General features: G+C 38.4%; 1 protein-coding gene across 1 annotated transcript; it reads right to left on the reverse strand.

The window, feature by feature from the left end:
• Positions 1 to 226: 226 nt before the first annotated feature.
• On the reverse strand, positions 227 to 14157 carry stc1 (stanniocalcin 1). Its single transcript, XM_084389861.1, has 4 exons — positions 13872 to 14157; positions 3176 to 3318; positions 2438 to 2649; positions 227 to 1556 (listed from the first exon to the last, which is right to left on the reverse strand). The coding sequence occupies exons 1-4, from the start codon at positions 13984 to 13986 to the stop codon at positions 1274 to 1276; spliced, it is 753 nt and encodes a 250-aa protein (XP_084245987.1). The 5' UTR covers positions 13987 to 14157; the 3' UTR covers positions 227 to 1273.
• Between the last annotated feature and the right edge of the window lie 698 nt (positions 14158 to 14855).

Genomic DNA, 14855 nt, shown 5'->3' on the forward strand with positions numbered 1-14855 from the left:
AATAAATTTAAAACAGCTCCCAAAAACGGACGCCTAAGCAATTAAAAAGCACAATATCTGTAAACCGATGCTTGCTGAATGAACTAATATTGCCCACAGAAACGTAATAAAATAAACATTTAAATAATATAGTAAGAAAATAAATATTAATAAGTCAATTAATACGTTTTTAAATAGACATTTAGAAAGTTTTTTTCTTTTTTTTGGATTTTTTTTCTTTTTGTTTAGTTTGTCGTCTCAGCAATTGCTGGGAACAGCGCGCTTGAACTCACTTCTGCATGTCATATTCACCAGGGAGTAATTTGTTCATCTGTCCAATAAGTTGGCCAAAATATGTGTTTAGACGTAGCGCTAACAGGGCTTCGAACTGAATTTCCTCTCAGAGTTTATTTGTACTACTTGAACAGATCATAAGTAGAGAGACGATCTAAGAGTCAAGAAAATGTGGGGAAAAAAGCTAAAGAAACGAAGCCGAAGGAATGTGAAGAGAGGTTACCTCTCCCTTCCTGTGCATGTCTAACTCATTTTATAAAAAATGACTTGTCGTCCAGTGTGGATCGCTGACATCTACTGTTGCTGTATTCGATGCGTATGATTTACGGCGTTTGAAGTGAACTTCAGTTTTTTGGTATTTTAATGAATTCCTGCACATAGATCTTTAAAGATAGCTCTCACCAAATGGGAGAGTTTCACAAAAAGGCTAGTGGCAATTTGAGATTAACAGCTGAAGTAGTAGTAAAATATCTGTTAATAAATAAATAGTACACTCTTATTTCTATAACACATGCCAACTATTTCACATCAACGCTAGATTCAGTTTATATACAGATACATTTTCGTTGCTGTAATCTCTGTAAGATATATTTCATATACAAATGGCTATTTATCTTTTTTTCTTTCGTTTCTAGAGATATTTTCGTGGAAATAAGTCTATCTAAGAGCTCTCTACATTATGGCCAGGATGACTCCCGCTAGATTTCACGACGACACACGGATCGGTCTGTAAACCAGGCCGAGTTCCCCTCGAAATAATGCGTAAAACGCTTTTCATCGAAAATGAAATGATAAACATAGAATTTGACATTCGAGATGTTTTCGCACTGGTGCATGCCTTTTTCCAGTTGAGAAGGAATGTGTCCCTGTATAGCCTTTGAAAATAAACCTTTTTTTTTTTTTTGTGTGTGTGTGTGTGTGTGTGTGTGTGTGTTTTTTCACTTTGCGTTTGTGTATGTGTGCTCGATGGCTAAGTTTGGACTGGCAAATTGGTCTGAAGTTAAGAGCTGTCACCAATGTTGCGTTTCTTGCCAAAGAGATTGGAGGCATCTCTGTTGCGTAGATTTGGCTGGTGCTTGTATTCATGGGGACTGACAGACCACCGCCACCCACCACGAGTCTCCATTCCAGTAGGAACTGCAGCAGACGGACACGGCTTGTTCTGCAGTAGCTGGAAGAGCATGGTGATCTCGGGCCCTAATCGGGTCAACAGATTTGCCCTCACCAGGTCCACTGTCTCATCGTCACACTCCATCAGACTCTGCAGTAGTTTCCCATAAAACCTGCGGCGAGACAGAGAAAACTCACACTGAGCCGGGTGCGTCAACAAATTTGATGGTTAAGCTACATTAGAAAGCTGCATAACGCAGGGAATCTGAAACGAAAGAATGTGCTAAAATCATTTTCAAATGACACACTTTTTTTTTTTTTTTTTTTTTTTTTTGGTTGCTGCCACAAAATCAGTCAATTTTTCTAGCAAGCTCATGACAGATAACGATGAAGGCATTTACTATCTACCTCATTGGACACTTGCAGAGTTTGCAATATATATATAGTATTTTGAATTAGCAAATTCCAGTTAAATGTTCATGTTATATCATTTGGTTGCATGCATATATAAGTTAATCTGACTGGTTGTGTAAAATAGGCACATAATATTGTGATATCGATCAATATACCCCTGAATCTAAGCAAATCGTAATCGTATAGCGGCTAAGAGAATTGTATCGTGACAGAACGACAGATTTACACCCTTATCCCTTATCTGTTCACCACTGCTAAATCGTACACAAGCAACTCAGTTAGGCCTTGGTCAATAATCCTCGTGAAAAACAAGTAACCTTGAGCATTCTCATTGTACTTAAGTGTGTTAAGAAACATGCAAGTGTACTCTCTTTAAGTTCACTTAAGTGGCCTTTAATTTGATTAATATTACATTATCTGCAAGTACAGTGTTTTTTTTTAAATATACTTTTAAGTTTAGAAGTACAGTACAAGTGCACATTCATTACAAATAAAAGTACTTTTGCACAAGGGAATCCACCTAACTGATGCTTTAACTCCCAAATTTAGCATAATGGTAAGGTCAACAATCCTGAAACCCCTTCTGTGTTTTTGTATATACCATAAGATGGAATCTTTTCATTCTGTTCAAGAGTCTTACCTGTTGGGAAAGTGGCTGGGTAGCTGAGCCACCTCCGCAATGGCTTCTGGGTTTGATTTGGCCACTTTACAAATGTCCAACTTGCTGTAACACTCCTCTTGAACCTCCGATATCATCCTCTGGAAGGTGGAACACCGTCTGACTGTTAGAAAGATCTTGGAAGTGATGCCATTGGCGATGCACTTCAAGCTTTCTTTCACAAAAGCCTTTCCCTGCAAAATGAACAGGAAACCACATGTCAAGCACAGGCTTGAACGGTGACTTCAACCCATCTCACGAAACTGGAGAGGTTTTAGTTTTAATTAAGTGGAACCTTGGACAGTAACAAGCAGAAACGATTCTCAAACAAGTCATTCTTTTGAACCAGTTCTTTCTGAGGAATCAGTTCATAAAGTAATTTGGTAATAAGAACTTGAGGTGCTTGAGGGGGGTGACAAACTAAGGCAACATTTAGTGTGGCATATTCTATATAAGACTAATCAATTAAGAATGCCGTTATAAATCACCCTGTAATAAGAACTTTTGAAAAGAATAGCTCCCATCAGGCCTTTCAGAGTACAGTCCCATCTCTGTGGGATTCAGCAGCATTCATTTGACAGGATTTGACAATCCTAGTGCTTCTTAGGTTCTTCCTGTCTGCTGAATAGGCGTCTTTGACATCAATAGGATATTGTGTTTCCATCGATGAACTGATATATTGCTATTGTACTTTGCCATGAATTGTATACAAACACATACCTGAGTGTCGAATTTAGCAGCACTGTAGAGAAAGGACTTGCAGATGTCATGCATGCCATCTGTGTCACACGTTGAGTTTTCAAGACAGGCGAAGGCACCGCAGCCCACCTGGAGTGCACTGTTCAGGCAGCGTGTCACATCCGCTGCAAAAAGAAAACCACTGTTACATTACAAGAACCTAAAAGCATTCTTGACCACATTTATCCTTATTGTATTGTCAGTGGATCAAATCATAAATGACTGCAAAAATATTTGGCAAGTCCAAACCAGAAATAATTGGAAATACACATATGTACTCCATCCATGTATCCAACCATGTATCCAACCATGTATCCATCCATGTATCCATCCATCCATCCATCCATGTATCTATCCATCCATCCATCCATGTATCCATCCATCCATCCATCCATGTATCCATCCATCCATGAGTAATTCTCTTTGCAGTCAATGAAATAAACTAACTTCCTTCTATTACATGGATAGTTCAGCTTGTACACTCTCAAAGAACAGATACCTGGAGAAAAGCCATTTAGGGTTGTTGAGGGAGCAGTCTTTGGAGACTGTTTGGACTTCCAGTGTGGAAGTATGGGGCAGTTAATGCTGGAACATATTCTCATGGGAAATTATTTAAGTAGAAACACATTGTGTGTAGTACCGATGAACTTGTAAAACCATTTAGGCAAGATAATTAATTCCTCACCTTGCTTACAAGTGAACATGGGATCATTTTTAAGGGGACACGTTCTCATTATCACCTTCCAGCCCACGGGATGTTTAAATACCATTCAGTCTGAGGGAACAGTTGTACAAACGGGAACGCGCCATGAGTACTAGGGTTTTATGTGTGACATGGTGTGAGTTTCCATTCAGTTCTGATATAAAGCCAAATTTCGTCTTAAAAGGACAAATAACAACAAGCTTGACTAGCCACTTGACAACCTGAAATGTATAATAACTGAGCCAAGCATTGGCGTCATTACTCCACTCCACTCTCTGCCATAAATTTTATGGGTATTTCAGCCATTTTTCTGTTCTTGGAACTGTGACCCAATGAATGAAGAATACCCACAGCAGGCCTTGAGGGGTTCTTGTAGTAGTCTGGGCGTTCTGTGCCCTGTGTTTGCCCCCGTCGTCAGGGAGTGAGAGAGAGGGGTGTAGGGCATGTGTGCTACTCTATATTAGGTTCTGCTGACTGTCTCTTTTGGCACAAGACCCATTGTTTCCATTACCCTTACATGTGACAAGACAATAATGTTCAGCGGGGTGAGTAAAAGGCCCAAAACCACCACCTCCAACAGTTCCGCGCCAAAGACTATAAACATTTTGCCGCACAAATTCGTAGCCTGCGGGGTCGGGATCCCATGCCACGCAGAGAAAGAACCTCAAGGGTGTGTGTGTGTGTGTGTGTGTGTGTCAGAGAGACTGGTGTTGCTACACACTCACTTTTGTATCTGAAGAAAAAATAGGCTGTGTGTTGCTGTGTCAATGCTCCTGGCAAAAGGCAGACTTCTGAAATAACCAGAAACCCCCCAAATGTCATGCAGTGAATATGTCTATTGTCCAGAGGAGCAGGTTAGGGCAAGATCTCAGAAGTACATTCTGTTAAGGCCATTTGCTCAATCTGCACATTAATAGAATATTCCGGGTTCAATGTGAGCAAAACTCAATTGACAGCACTTGTGACAATGTTGATTACCACGAAAACTAAAATCAGGGTTACATTGAGATAATTACAATGAAAGTAAATGGGATCAATTTGTAAACAGTAAAGTGCCACTATTATGTCAATTTAAGGGTTTAATCATCCAAGGGAATTTAAGGAGAAGCATCCAAGACAAAGATGACACTTCAACGAACACAACTGAGAACTCTATTTAGTCTCCTGAGCTATGACAGAGTCACAAAAATGATAAACATCTTCGTTTTAATATCAAATACAGCTGTATTACTTTCCTACATTTGTTGTTGGTGTCAGGTCAAGTGACGATGAAATGTTTTCATGACTGGCCTCTCTTATCAATGGAACAGTTGTCCTTGTGAATACATGACTAAAAGTCTTTCTGCAAAATTGTGCGGTGCTGTGCACAAACTCATGTGATCTAACCTGAGGTGTCTTGCTGACCCATGTCTTAGCCTTTGGGGTGCTCTTAGACTAGTTACCCATGTGAAAAAGAAGTGCACTCATAGTTCACTTAAAATCTTAAAAGTAGCCTATTTTTACTTACTGTACTAACTGTACTTGTAGATTAATACAGAGTGTCTACACTAGCCAAGTCAAGTCACCTTCATTTATATAGCTCTTCTAACAATATAGATTGTTTCAAAGCAGCTTTACAGTGATAATAGGAAATTAATGCAACAGAGATTGTTTTGGCTTTACAGCAGCTCTAGAATAAAGTTATTGTCCAGCTAAAGTTAGTTTTGATTGATTCACTTCCATTGCAAAGATCATTAGTTATTAACTTAGGGGCCGCTTACACGACACCGTGTAAAACAGTTCAAAAAAATTTAAAAACATTATCATCTCTGTGTAAACTTCAAAAACGTGAATCTGTGAAAACTGTGACGGCGTGCACATGCATTATGTTTTTAGTCTATAGGTATGCGCGTTTGAATATATATGTGCGCGTAGTCTTTCTTTACAAATTGACATTGCCAAATTACCTGTCTGGCCAGATTCCCTGTCTACCTGTCTGGCCAGCATAATACATAATCTTTTGTCATTTGTCATCCATACAAACTGGAATCATTTTGATAACGTTTTATCTGGGGAAGTAAAGGAAAGGAGGCCTTCACAGGGGAGAGTCTAGTTGACACTTCAAGGCTGCATTGTCGTGTTTAGGCGCAGGTCCTTCATCAAATCTGGATACGGCCTGGATCCGGCAGACTGCGTTAAATCTCGGGATAAACAGAGACTAATATTAGTGTAGACGCCATTCTTCTTATGATGTAACGACTCCGAGTACATCAGGTGATATGAGAAGTGTTCCCGGTTCCGGCTGACCTAATTTATGCAGCCTAATATTTTATCTGGGGAGTTTAGTACTGGGGAGCTAAACCATTTAGTGCTTTGTAAGTAATCAGCAATATTTTAAAATGTATATGATGTTTAATAGGGAGCCAATGCAGAACCGGGCTAATACGGTCATACTTCCTGGTTCTGGTAAGAAATCGAGCTGCTGCGTTTTGGACTAACTGTAGTTTGTTTATTAAGTGTGCAGGGCAACCACCCATTAGAGCATTACAATAATCTAGTCTTGAGGTCATGAACGCATGAACTAACTGTTCCACATTTGTCATTGAGAGCATATGTCATAATTTAGATATATTTCTAAAGATGAATGAATGCGGATTTACAGATGCTAGAAACGTGGTTTTCAAATGAAAGATTTGACCGAAGATTTGTCCTAACCGACGACGAAGACTTGACAGAGGAGCCATCAAGTGTTAGACAGTATTCTAGGTATGACGTGCAGAGTTTTTTTGGTCCAATAATAAGTATCTCTGTTTTTTTCAGAATTAAGTAGTAGGAAATTACTGGTCATCCAGTTTTTTATATCAGCTATGCATTCCGTTAATTTTGTGAATTGGTAAGTTTCGTCAGGGCGCAAAGAAATATACAGCTAAGTATCATTAGCATAACAGTGAAAACTAATGCCATGCTTCCTAATGATATCTCCCAAGGGTAAGCATGTACAGGGTGAAAAGCAACGGTCCTAGTACTGAGCCTTGTGGTACTCCATACTGATCTTGTGATCGATATGACATCTCTTCGTTTACTATTATAAACTGATAACAGTCAAATAAGTATGATTTGAACCATGCCAATGCTATTCCAGTACTACCAACATAATTTTCGAGTCTATTCAAAAGAATGTTGTGGTCGATAGTGTCAAATGCAGCACTAAGATCGAATAACACTAATAGAGAGATACAACCACATTCGGATGATAAGAGCAAATCATTCGTAACTGTAATGAGAGCTGTCTCAGTACTATGGTACGGTCTAAATCCTCATTTAATCATTTTAATAAATATACTAATTTACACTCTATGTTATTATTGCATACCATTTAATGTACAACAACACTGAGGTGCAAATAGTGTCTGCCACTATTTATAAGTATAAATAGCATCTAACTACTATTTACACTTATTGCAAAGAAAATGCTGCTTTTTTTACATAGTGAAAGTAGAATCTATTGCTATTTTCACTTAGTGTAAATAGAATCTAGTGGCTATTTTCACTTAGTGCAAATAGCAACTGACCAGATATTATATTACTGAAATAAAATGGCACTAATATAAGAGTTACAGAGTAAACTTTCACGACTGTTTAACACACTTAAGTACACTTTTAAAAAGTACACTTTGTAATCATGTCAAAACAAGTTTTACCTTAAAGAACAATTTAAATCATTATGTTTTAAAACTCATTTGTTGTGCTTTTAAAGAAGTACACTTATTTTGTTGACTAACATACTAAAGCACGTGCAAATCACTTGATTATAATTTTAACTGTTGTGTGTTATTCAGTATTCGATTTAAAGTTATTATATTTTAAATGTACTCAATTGCAACTTCATTATTACAAAGGTGTAATTAAAAATGTATTCAAATTAAGGCTGCGCGATTAATCGAAATAAAACCACACGCGATTTGGCAAAGGCTGCGATTATTTTATGCACAGCTTGTCAGTGAAGTACAGCTCTGTGCTCAGTAGTAAATGCTGCTCCATCTGAAAGCCAGAGGGCGCTCTCAAGCAGAAACTCCAAATATGCCCACCACAGAAGTAGACAATGCAAGTAATTCCAGGAAATCCCTATGGGCATCATAGGCATATGGATATCTATGATCATAGGCCCTGTCCCAAATGGAACCCTAAGCACTCGCGGTCTTGCTCTGAGTCCGCACTTTCGTGACGTAATGCCGCTTTGACTGTCGGGAAGAAGTCTGCTGCGGAGCCCGCATCAGCGCGGACTCGGCAAAAGTGCGCATCAAGGGCGCAAATCGACCACATGGGGGCACTCGCAAGCACCCTGATGACAAATGGGACACACTGCGGTCTCACGGACTTAACGGACACGCGCACGCGGCAGCCATTGTAAGTCCACAAGACTGAAAGTGCACATGAAGTGTGCCATTTGGGACAGGGCCATACTATCGCTGTAGCTGAATAAAAAGAAGATTGAATCTCTTTGAATTTTTTATCTTTATTTGTTGTCCTTTGTTGGACAGGAGGTTCATAAATGCTTTTCATGTTTGGAAAGATGTTTGGCGTGTGTTGCTTTTTCAAATGCATGTTATAAGCGACTTAAACTCGCAATGCTTTCAGATGGTTTACTACTGATCACAGAGCCGTCCGTCACTGACAAGCTGCAAATAAAAAAATAATCACAGCCTTTGCGATTTCATAATCACAACAAACCAAATCAGTTTAAGCGTGATTTCATGTTAATTGCGATTAATCGTGCAGCCCTAATTCAAATACATGACATACAGGTTTCAATAGAAAAATATATTTTAATATACTGTACTATAAATGCTTGACAATACATTCAACAGTACACTTATACTGTCAAAACCATATTCCAAAGACGATATAAATAAGTATAAAGCTAAGTCCTATACTTAAGTGGATAAAACAAAAACAAAAAAACACTTAAGTTCAACTAATTGCATTTAATATACATTTGCAAATAACATACATTTAAGTGTCCAAATCATTACATTCAGTTATATTATTTTAAAGTATAATATTTCTGCAATAAGTACCCTCTTTAATAAGGTATTTTTAATTCAAATGCATGATAAAGCCAAATTGCATTGCATCTCCGAGGGAAAATACGGGGACCGTCAAAAAACAAAGTTAAATTACTCTGATTTTGCTACTGTTATTAGATTATAAGAGGGCCTGTTTTGTATCATCAGACACCCCTCTAGACGTCATCAGTAACCTTACAGGGGAAAGTACGGTTACGGATGAATTGGGCCACAACGTTAAGGGGATGTCCCTTCACTTAAACTGCACATGGCTGAGAAGAGGTGTAAAATATGGGTTTGATATTGCATTTGATGCTTTCATAGAGCACTTATTGTATTGCAGTGGGAAAACAGGCATGATGATTAGACATATTGTGACTAATGAAACTTGAATACAGCTTGGCCTGCTCACTCTGATCATTTTGAGGGTACTGTGATGGGCCCTGACAGGTCAGGACTCATCTGAGATCCAAGAAAACACATCAATAGACAATGCGCAGTCTTGTGTTTGCTTTCTCTCTTACTCAGTCATGTATCATCAAGTGCTGTAAAACCTCAACTGGGTACGTTATCAGAGCCCCTATGTACTGTTCTTGACAGGTGATATCACACACACAGACTAATAGGATGAATTGTTGGAATGAATAATTCATTTTCTACACTTGCATAGCTACCTGTTCAGATTTCAACTTGCACAGTGCGTGACCCTGACTTGAACTTGTGGCCCTGATTGTCAGTGTTCCACACCAGACTCAAATGCATGACTCAGCTGTACCTCGCAGATTTGGGGACGGCATTGCAATTGTTTTAATATTTCAAGTAGAGTTCATTAGTTTACGAATGTACTGTAAACTTACTGTAAATTTGCTTCTTTGTTTTATGAACTTGATTCTTTTAATTTAGACAAACTTAAATTCAACTGAAACTGGGCTGGGATTTCTATTTCCCAGCATGCTTTGCCATGCCACTTGAGAGGAAGAGTAAATGCTAAAAGTAAGTGTTATATAATGTTTTTGTGCAATATTAATGTTAAGTGGGAGATTTAGTAGTGTTTAATGTTTTGCTATGCTAATTTAGACGAGTTTCTGTCGGGATTTTTGAAAGGGTTACCATCATGGTGACGAGTGGAGTATGAGCTTGGATTGAGAACAGATGTACATTAAATGTTTTATCTTGTCATACTTATTCAGCAATTGCTATGCTATGCTAATTATATCAAAGCATTGTTACCAATTAGCAAGTTAGCAATTACTGAATTTGCCAGTTAAAGCGGGCCAAGTTTCCACTACTAAAAATATTTAAGTTGAGATTACATAATAATTTTAAGTTAAATGTGTAAGTACAAAATAAAAATCTGCCAGTTCATCTTACTTAAATTTTAAATTTCTTAACTTAAAAAATTTAAAGTCCCCCTGTAGACGACAATTTTATCCCTCAAAACTCATGCTGCGTTCCAGGCAGGTTTTTGAGCACGTAAATCACGACTTCAAACCACGACTCACGACTTTGCAGCGTTCCAGGCCAGTCACGCCAAACTACCTGAGCGCAAGGAATTGTGGTAGCTAGATGTAAACAAACCAGCATGGCGGACCTTACGGGGCTTATGCGCATTTGTAATAATTTCTGTCGCCAAAGGTGCTTACTCCTTGTTTATTTATTATTATTATATTATTATTAATTTGACTGCAACGTTATATTGTCCTAAAGTGTATTCTCACCCTGTACTGCCTGCAGAAACACTGCATCCGTAAGGGCTGCCATTGTTGTTTTGTATGGTTTCGCGGGCTATGTGACGTCAGAGCTCGTAACTGGGAGTACATCGATCTAGTACGAGTTCACGGGTGGGAAGTCACGGGTTTGACTGCCGTTCCAGTGCACTTTCAGGGGTATAAGGTTGGAAAAACACGGGTTACAGGTTGCCTGGAACGCACCATCATCTTTGATCACCAAAATGACATATTTAAACGTTTTTTTTTCCTTGAAAAAGGAAAAGTACTTTCTTGAATGTAACTCTACACGCTTGCCTCATTTAGTATACGCGGTTCTATGAATATGCAAATGAGCCCCGCCTCCACTCACTCACTCAGCTCAGAGATCCACTCGTTGACGATCACACGTTGATCTGATTGGTTACAAGGCAGTTTGTGACATCAGAAACACCAGCGATTTCAAAGCGTGTTTTTGAGACTGTCTTTGGTTCACTGCAGTTTTAAGGAGAAAATACTCAGCAATGGTGTTGACTTATGAATTTGCACATGGTTTGTCTTAAAGCACATTAAAAACATTACACAGACATATAAACAACACTGAAAACTTGATTTTCACTTTAAGTTAACAGGAGATAAATTGCAGTTGTAAAAAAATGAACTATAAAACAGATCTCTAAATATTTTGCATATAAATGAAGTGGAATAAAAAATGAATTTTTTTTAGCAATAATCTTTTTTTGGAATATGCCCTACGTATTATGTTTTGTAAAGTATATACTGTTCATTTTGCTCTTTTGGAATTATTGGTGCACCAGTGTCGCTTTGTCTCAAAAGCACTGAGTCAGTACATGTCTCCCTGGCAACTAAGTACAACAGGAAGTTATGCAAATACCAAGTGGAGTTTGACAAAGGTTTTCACGTCCTGACCAGAGACAGAACGGAACTGAGCGTCCCACACCACACACAGATCCACTATTTGACACTTGGACAAGCTTTTCTCTGCAGCATATTAATTACTGACAAAGCAAGAACCCTTTGTAACACTGACACCAGATCTTCAGTTTCAATATAATGAGCAGTAAGTCAGAACATGTAGTCATCTGTAATAGTGTTGGGCCCTTTCAGGTGTACACAATGTCCTTTAAAGCATTCTACTAGTGTAAGCGAACCGCACACCCTCCAGTTCTCTACCTGCATAATCTTTACACCTGCTGTGGGGTGTTCTAAACACCTGTCATTTTCAAATAAACCAGAAGAGCTTGGTAAGCTGGTTCAGGTGTATTTGATGAGAGCTGGAACATGGATAAAATGACCTCACCGGGGAAAGCCTTTTATACAGTGAATCAGCCTTTCACAGAAAATTAGTAATGGAACAATGATGTATATCTATTTAGAAAGCACAGTAGAGATTAAGTGTATATGTAATGTTTGTGAAAATGTTCTTTTTTATTTTTTTTAAATTGTCCTTTATAAGAGGGTTTAATTGTATCACCCTTTGAGATTTCACTCTGGTTTGGTTTTGTCCATATTGAGATTTTGAATTTTCTACATTTAAAATAAAAATAAAGGTTCTTTATTGGGATTGATCGTTCCATGGAACCTTTCCATTCCACAAAAGGTTCTTTAGATTATTAAGTCCAGTCCTGTTCCCCATGTACATATTATGCACTTACTATAGTAATCACAACAACTGGGTAATAGGTACTAACCCTGAACCTACCCCTAAACCTAACCTTAACCCATGTACTTACCTTATATTACCCAGTATTTTGTCAGGTAAGTACACATAAGTGCACGTACTGTAAAATAAAGTGCAACCTTAAAATGTTCTTCACACTAAAACATGTTTTTTTTAAGAACTGTTCACTGAAAGGTTCTTTGGGGAACCAAAAAAATGGTTCTTCAATCCTGTGAAAACCCCCTTTTTGGAACATTTGATAAATCTACCTGTCCAATTTGATGCCAAAAAAACATTTTGTTTTACAGTAACCTGGTAGCCAGAACTTAGTGTAAAACAATACAGTGATGATATAGCCTACCATTAAATGATATAATGTCAATACCGACGTTAAGCTATTAAAATATTTGCTACTGTAAACTGTGCTAATACCATAATGGAAGATTACACGATGACTTTAAGATCATAAAAACGGAAGAACTGTGGCTAATAATAACATTAAGACAGAACCAGTGTCACCCACACAAATGCAAAACACTATCAGAGTAACACACGAAATAATGCAATTATCACACAAGCAATAATGCTGTAATAGTGAATATCAGCATGACAAAGCCATACTGATATTCAGTACATTGGATGATTATGAGGATGCAATTATGCTTCTATAAATAAGAAGTAAATATTAACATTTCACACAGAATTTGGCCAGTTATGTTTTTACATGCCAAATGCATGTTGGAACCCTCAGCAAACTGAAGTGCACCAGTTCTGTTATATAAAATACCAGCACTCTTGACATGTCCGACCAATCCAGATTAGGAAAATCTAAACAAATGTGATGGATTGCATGCAGTGAATATGGCCATTAATCTTCATTAGGAGATTCATACATTGTGCCATTAAAGTCTACATAGCCTATAATATAGTACTTTTTTTCTGTAAATAATAAGGTGTGTGTTTATTGTATTGCCAAACTGAACACATTTTTCCTCTACATAGCCTATAATAATGCAATTCATACTTTTAAATTAAAAGATACATGATTTTAAAAGTGTATGTATTGCCTTGTTAAATTATAGGGTAGCCTAATTCATAGATTTTACTTTTATTTTTTACAGTAAAAGCTGTTGTCTTTAAAAGCTAGCCTTATGTGGTAAGGTAAGCAATTAACAGGTTTTTTTTTTTTTTTTTTTTTGCAGTAGCATTCCCCCCCCAATGTAGAAACTCCTGCTTTTGAGGCTGAAAGCGACGGCGGAATCATCATCATCATCATCATTCACATTCATTCATCGCGCTCAATGCATCAAAAGCAGCTCATCATGAGATATGATGAGTCCTCGTATGCAGGTCAGAGGATGATGAACATGATATAGCTAATACATCTGTCACAGAGCAGGTCAATAGATGCATTGGATGAGAGCTCATCAAAGAGGAGATGACAGCTCTCATATGATCTGACTACCCTATACACCAAGCAAAAGCCCAATGCACGCGCATCAGCACACAACCGGCTCATTATTCCCGAACGCTTCCTACTTACAGGGGCTGTTGTGGGTGAAGCGTGCTCTCCTGGGCGAGTAGGATTCGTTCAGATCCAGTTCATACGCGGAGGCGATGAGCACGGCGAGCAGCAAAAGTCCGGTCCTTGGCGGCATCTCTCAATTAAATGACACTGGGGGCTTCTATGAAGGGCAATAAAAGAGGGTTTCCTTTAGGTGTTGCGCGGTGTGCGGTTGAGGAAATGCGTGTGATGTGGGCAGTATCATGAAGGCTCCGTCTGTCTGTCCGGCTGATCTCTTCAGCAGTTTCTTCTTCCAGCCGCGTGCATGACAGGAGCGCAGGTCGCGCTTTATATGTGCCCGAGCATCACGAGCTCGCCGCTCAGCCCAATCACATCACAGCAGGCGCTCTTACACAGCCACAGCTCAAACTTTCATTCATTGATCCGTAGCATTTAAATGGGCTTCTCGTATGGCGTAAAGTTTGCTGTTGGGAAAGGTGATTGGGGAAAACGCTCACATCCTCGCGCACTGTTGTTATATACAAATAGACATACTTCAGAGAGACAGACCTGAGCTTGTCTCATATATAACAGAGCTTATGTGTGATTTAGCTCAACTTTACCCTACTGCTCACCCAGTGCAAAACCCATCTAAAACCAGCAAACAGACAACAGACTAGTAGGTTATATTGTGCAACTTTATCATATGCTTCTAAACACAGCTACTATGTTTAATACAACCAAAAAAAACAAACAAAAAAACAGTCTTAGATTGTTTGCTGGTTTTGGCTCGTTTATCATGCCAGACAAGCCCAAAAGTGACCAAACTCCTTTAAAACCAGTAAGGAACCAGCGTCTGGCACGTCCTCATAATGTAGCAAAAAAGAGAGTTATAATTAAGATTTAAATGAGTAAAATTGCCTATAAGATAACATGGCATCCATATAACCCCCTTCCTGTTAGTGTAATGCAATTCTAAATCTCATTACTCGCTTTGAACAATGAGAGCTTGTTTTTCTTTAT

The sequence above is a fragment of the Rutilus rutilus genome (genome assembly GCF_951802725.1).
Source record: "Rutilus rutilus genome assembly, chromosome: 19".
Lineage (NCBI taxonomy): Eukaryota > Metazoa > Chordata > Actinopteri > Cypriniformes > Leuciscidae > Rutilus > Rutilus rutilus.

Excerpts from the sequence above, each read along its gene's own strand:
- stc1 (XM_084389861.1), bottom strand. The coding sequence starts at position 13,986 with ATGCCGCCAAGGACCGGACTTTTGCTGCTCGCCGTGCTCATCGCCTCC. Across the intron at positions 3,319-13,871 it reads CTTCACCCACAACAGCCCCT|CGGATGTGACACGCTGCCTG; the intron begins GTAAGTAGGAAG and ends TTCTTTTTGCAG. Across the intron at positions 2,650-3,175 it reads CTGCTAAATTCGACACTCAG|GGAAAGGCTTTTGTGAAAGA; the intron begins GTATGTGTTTGT and ends TTCATTTTGCAG.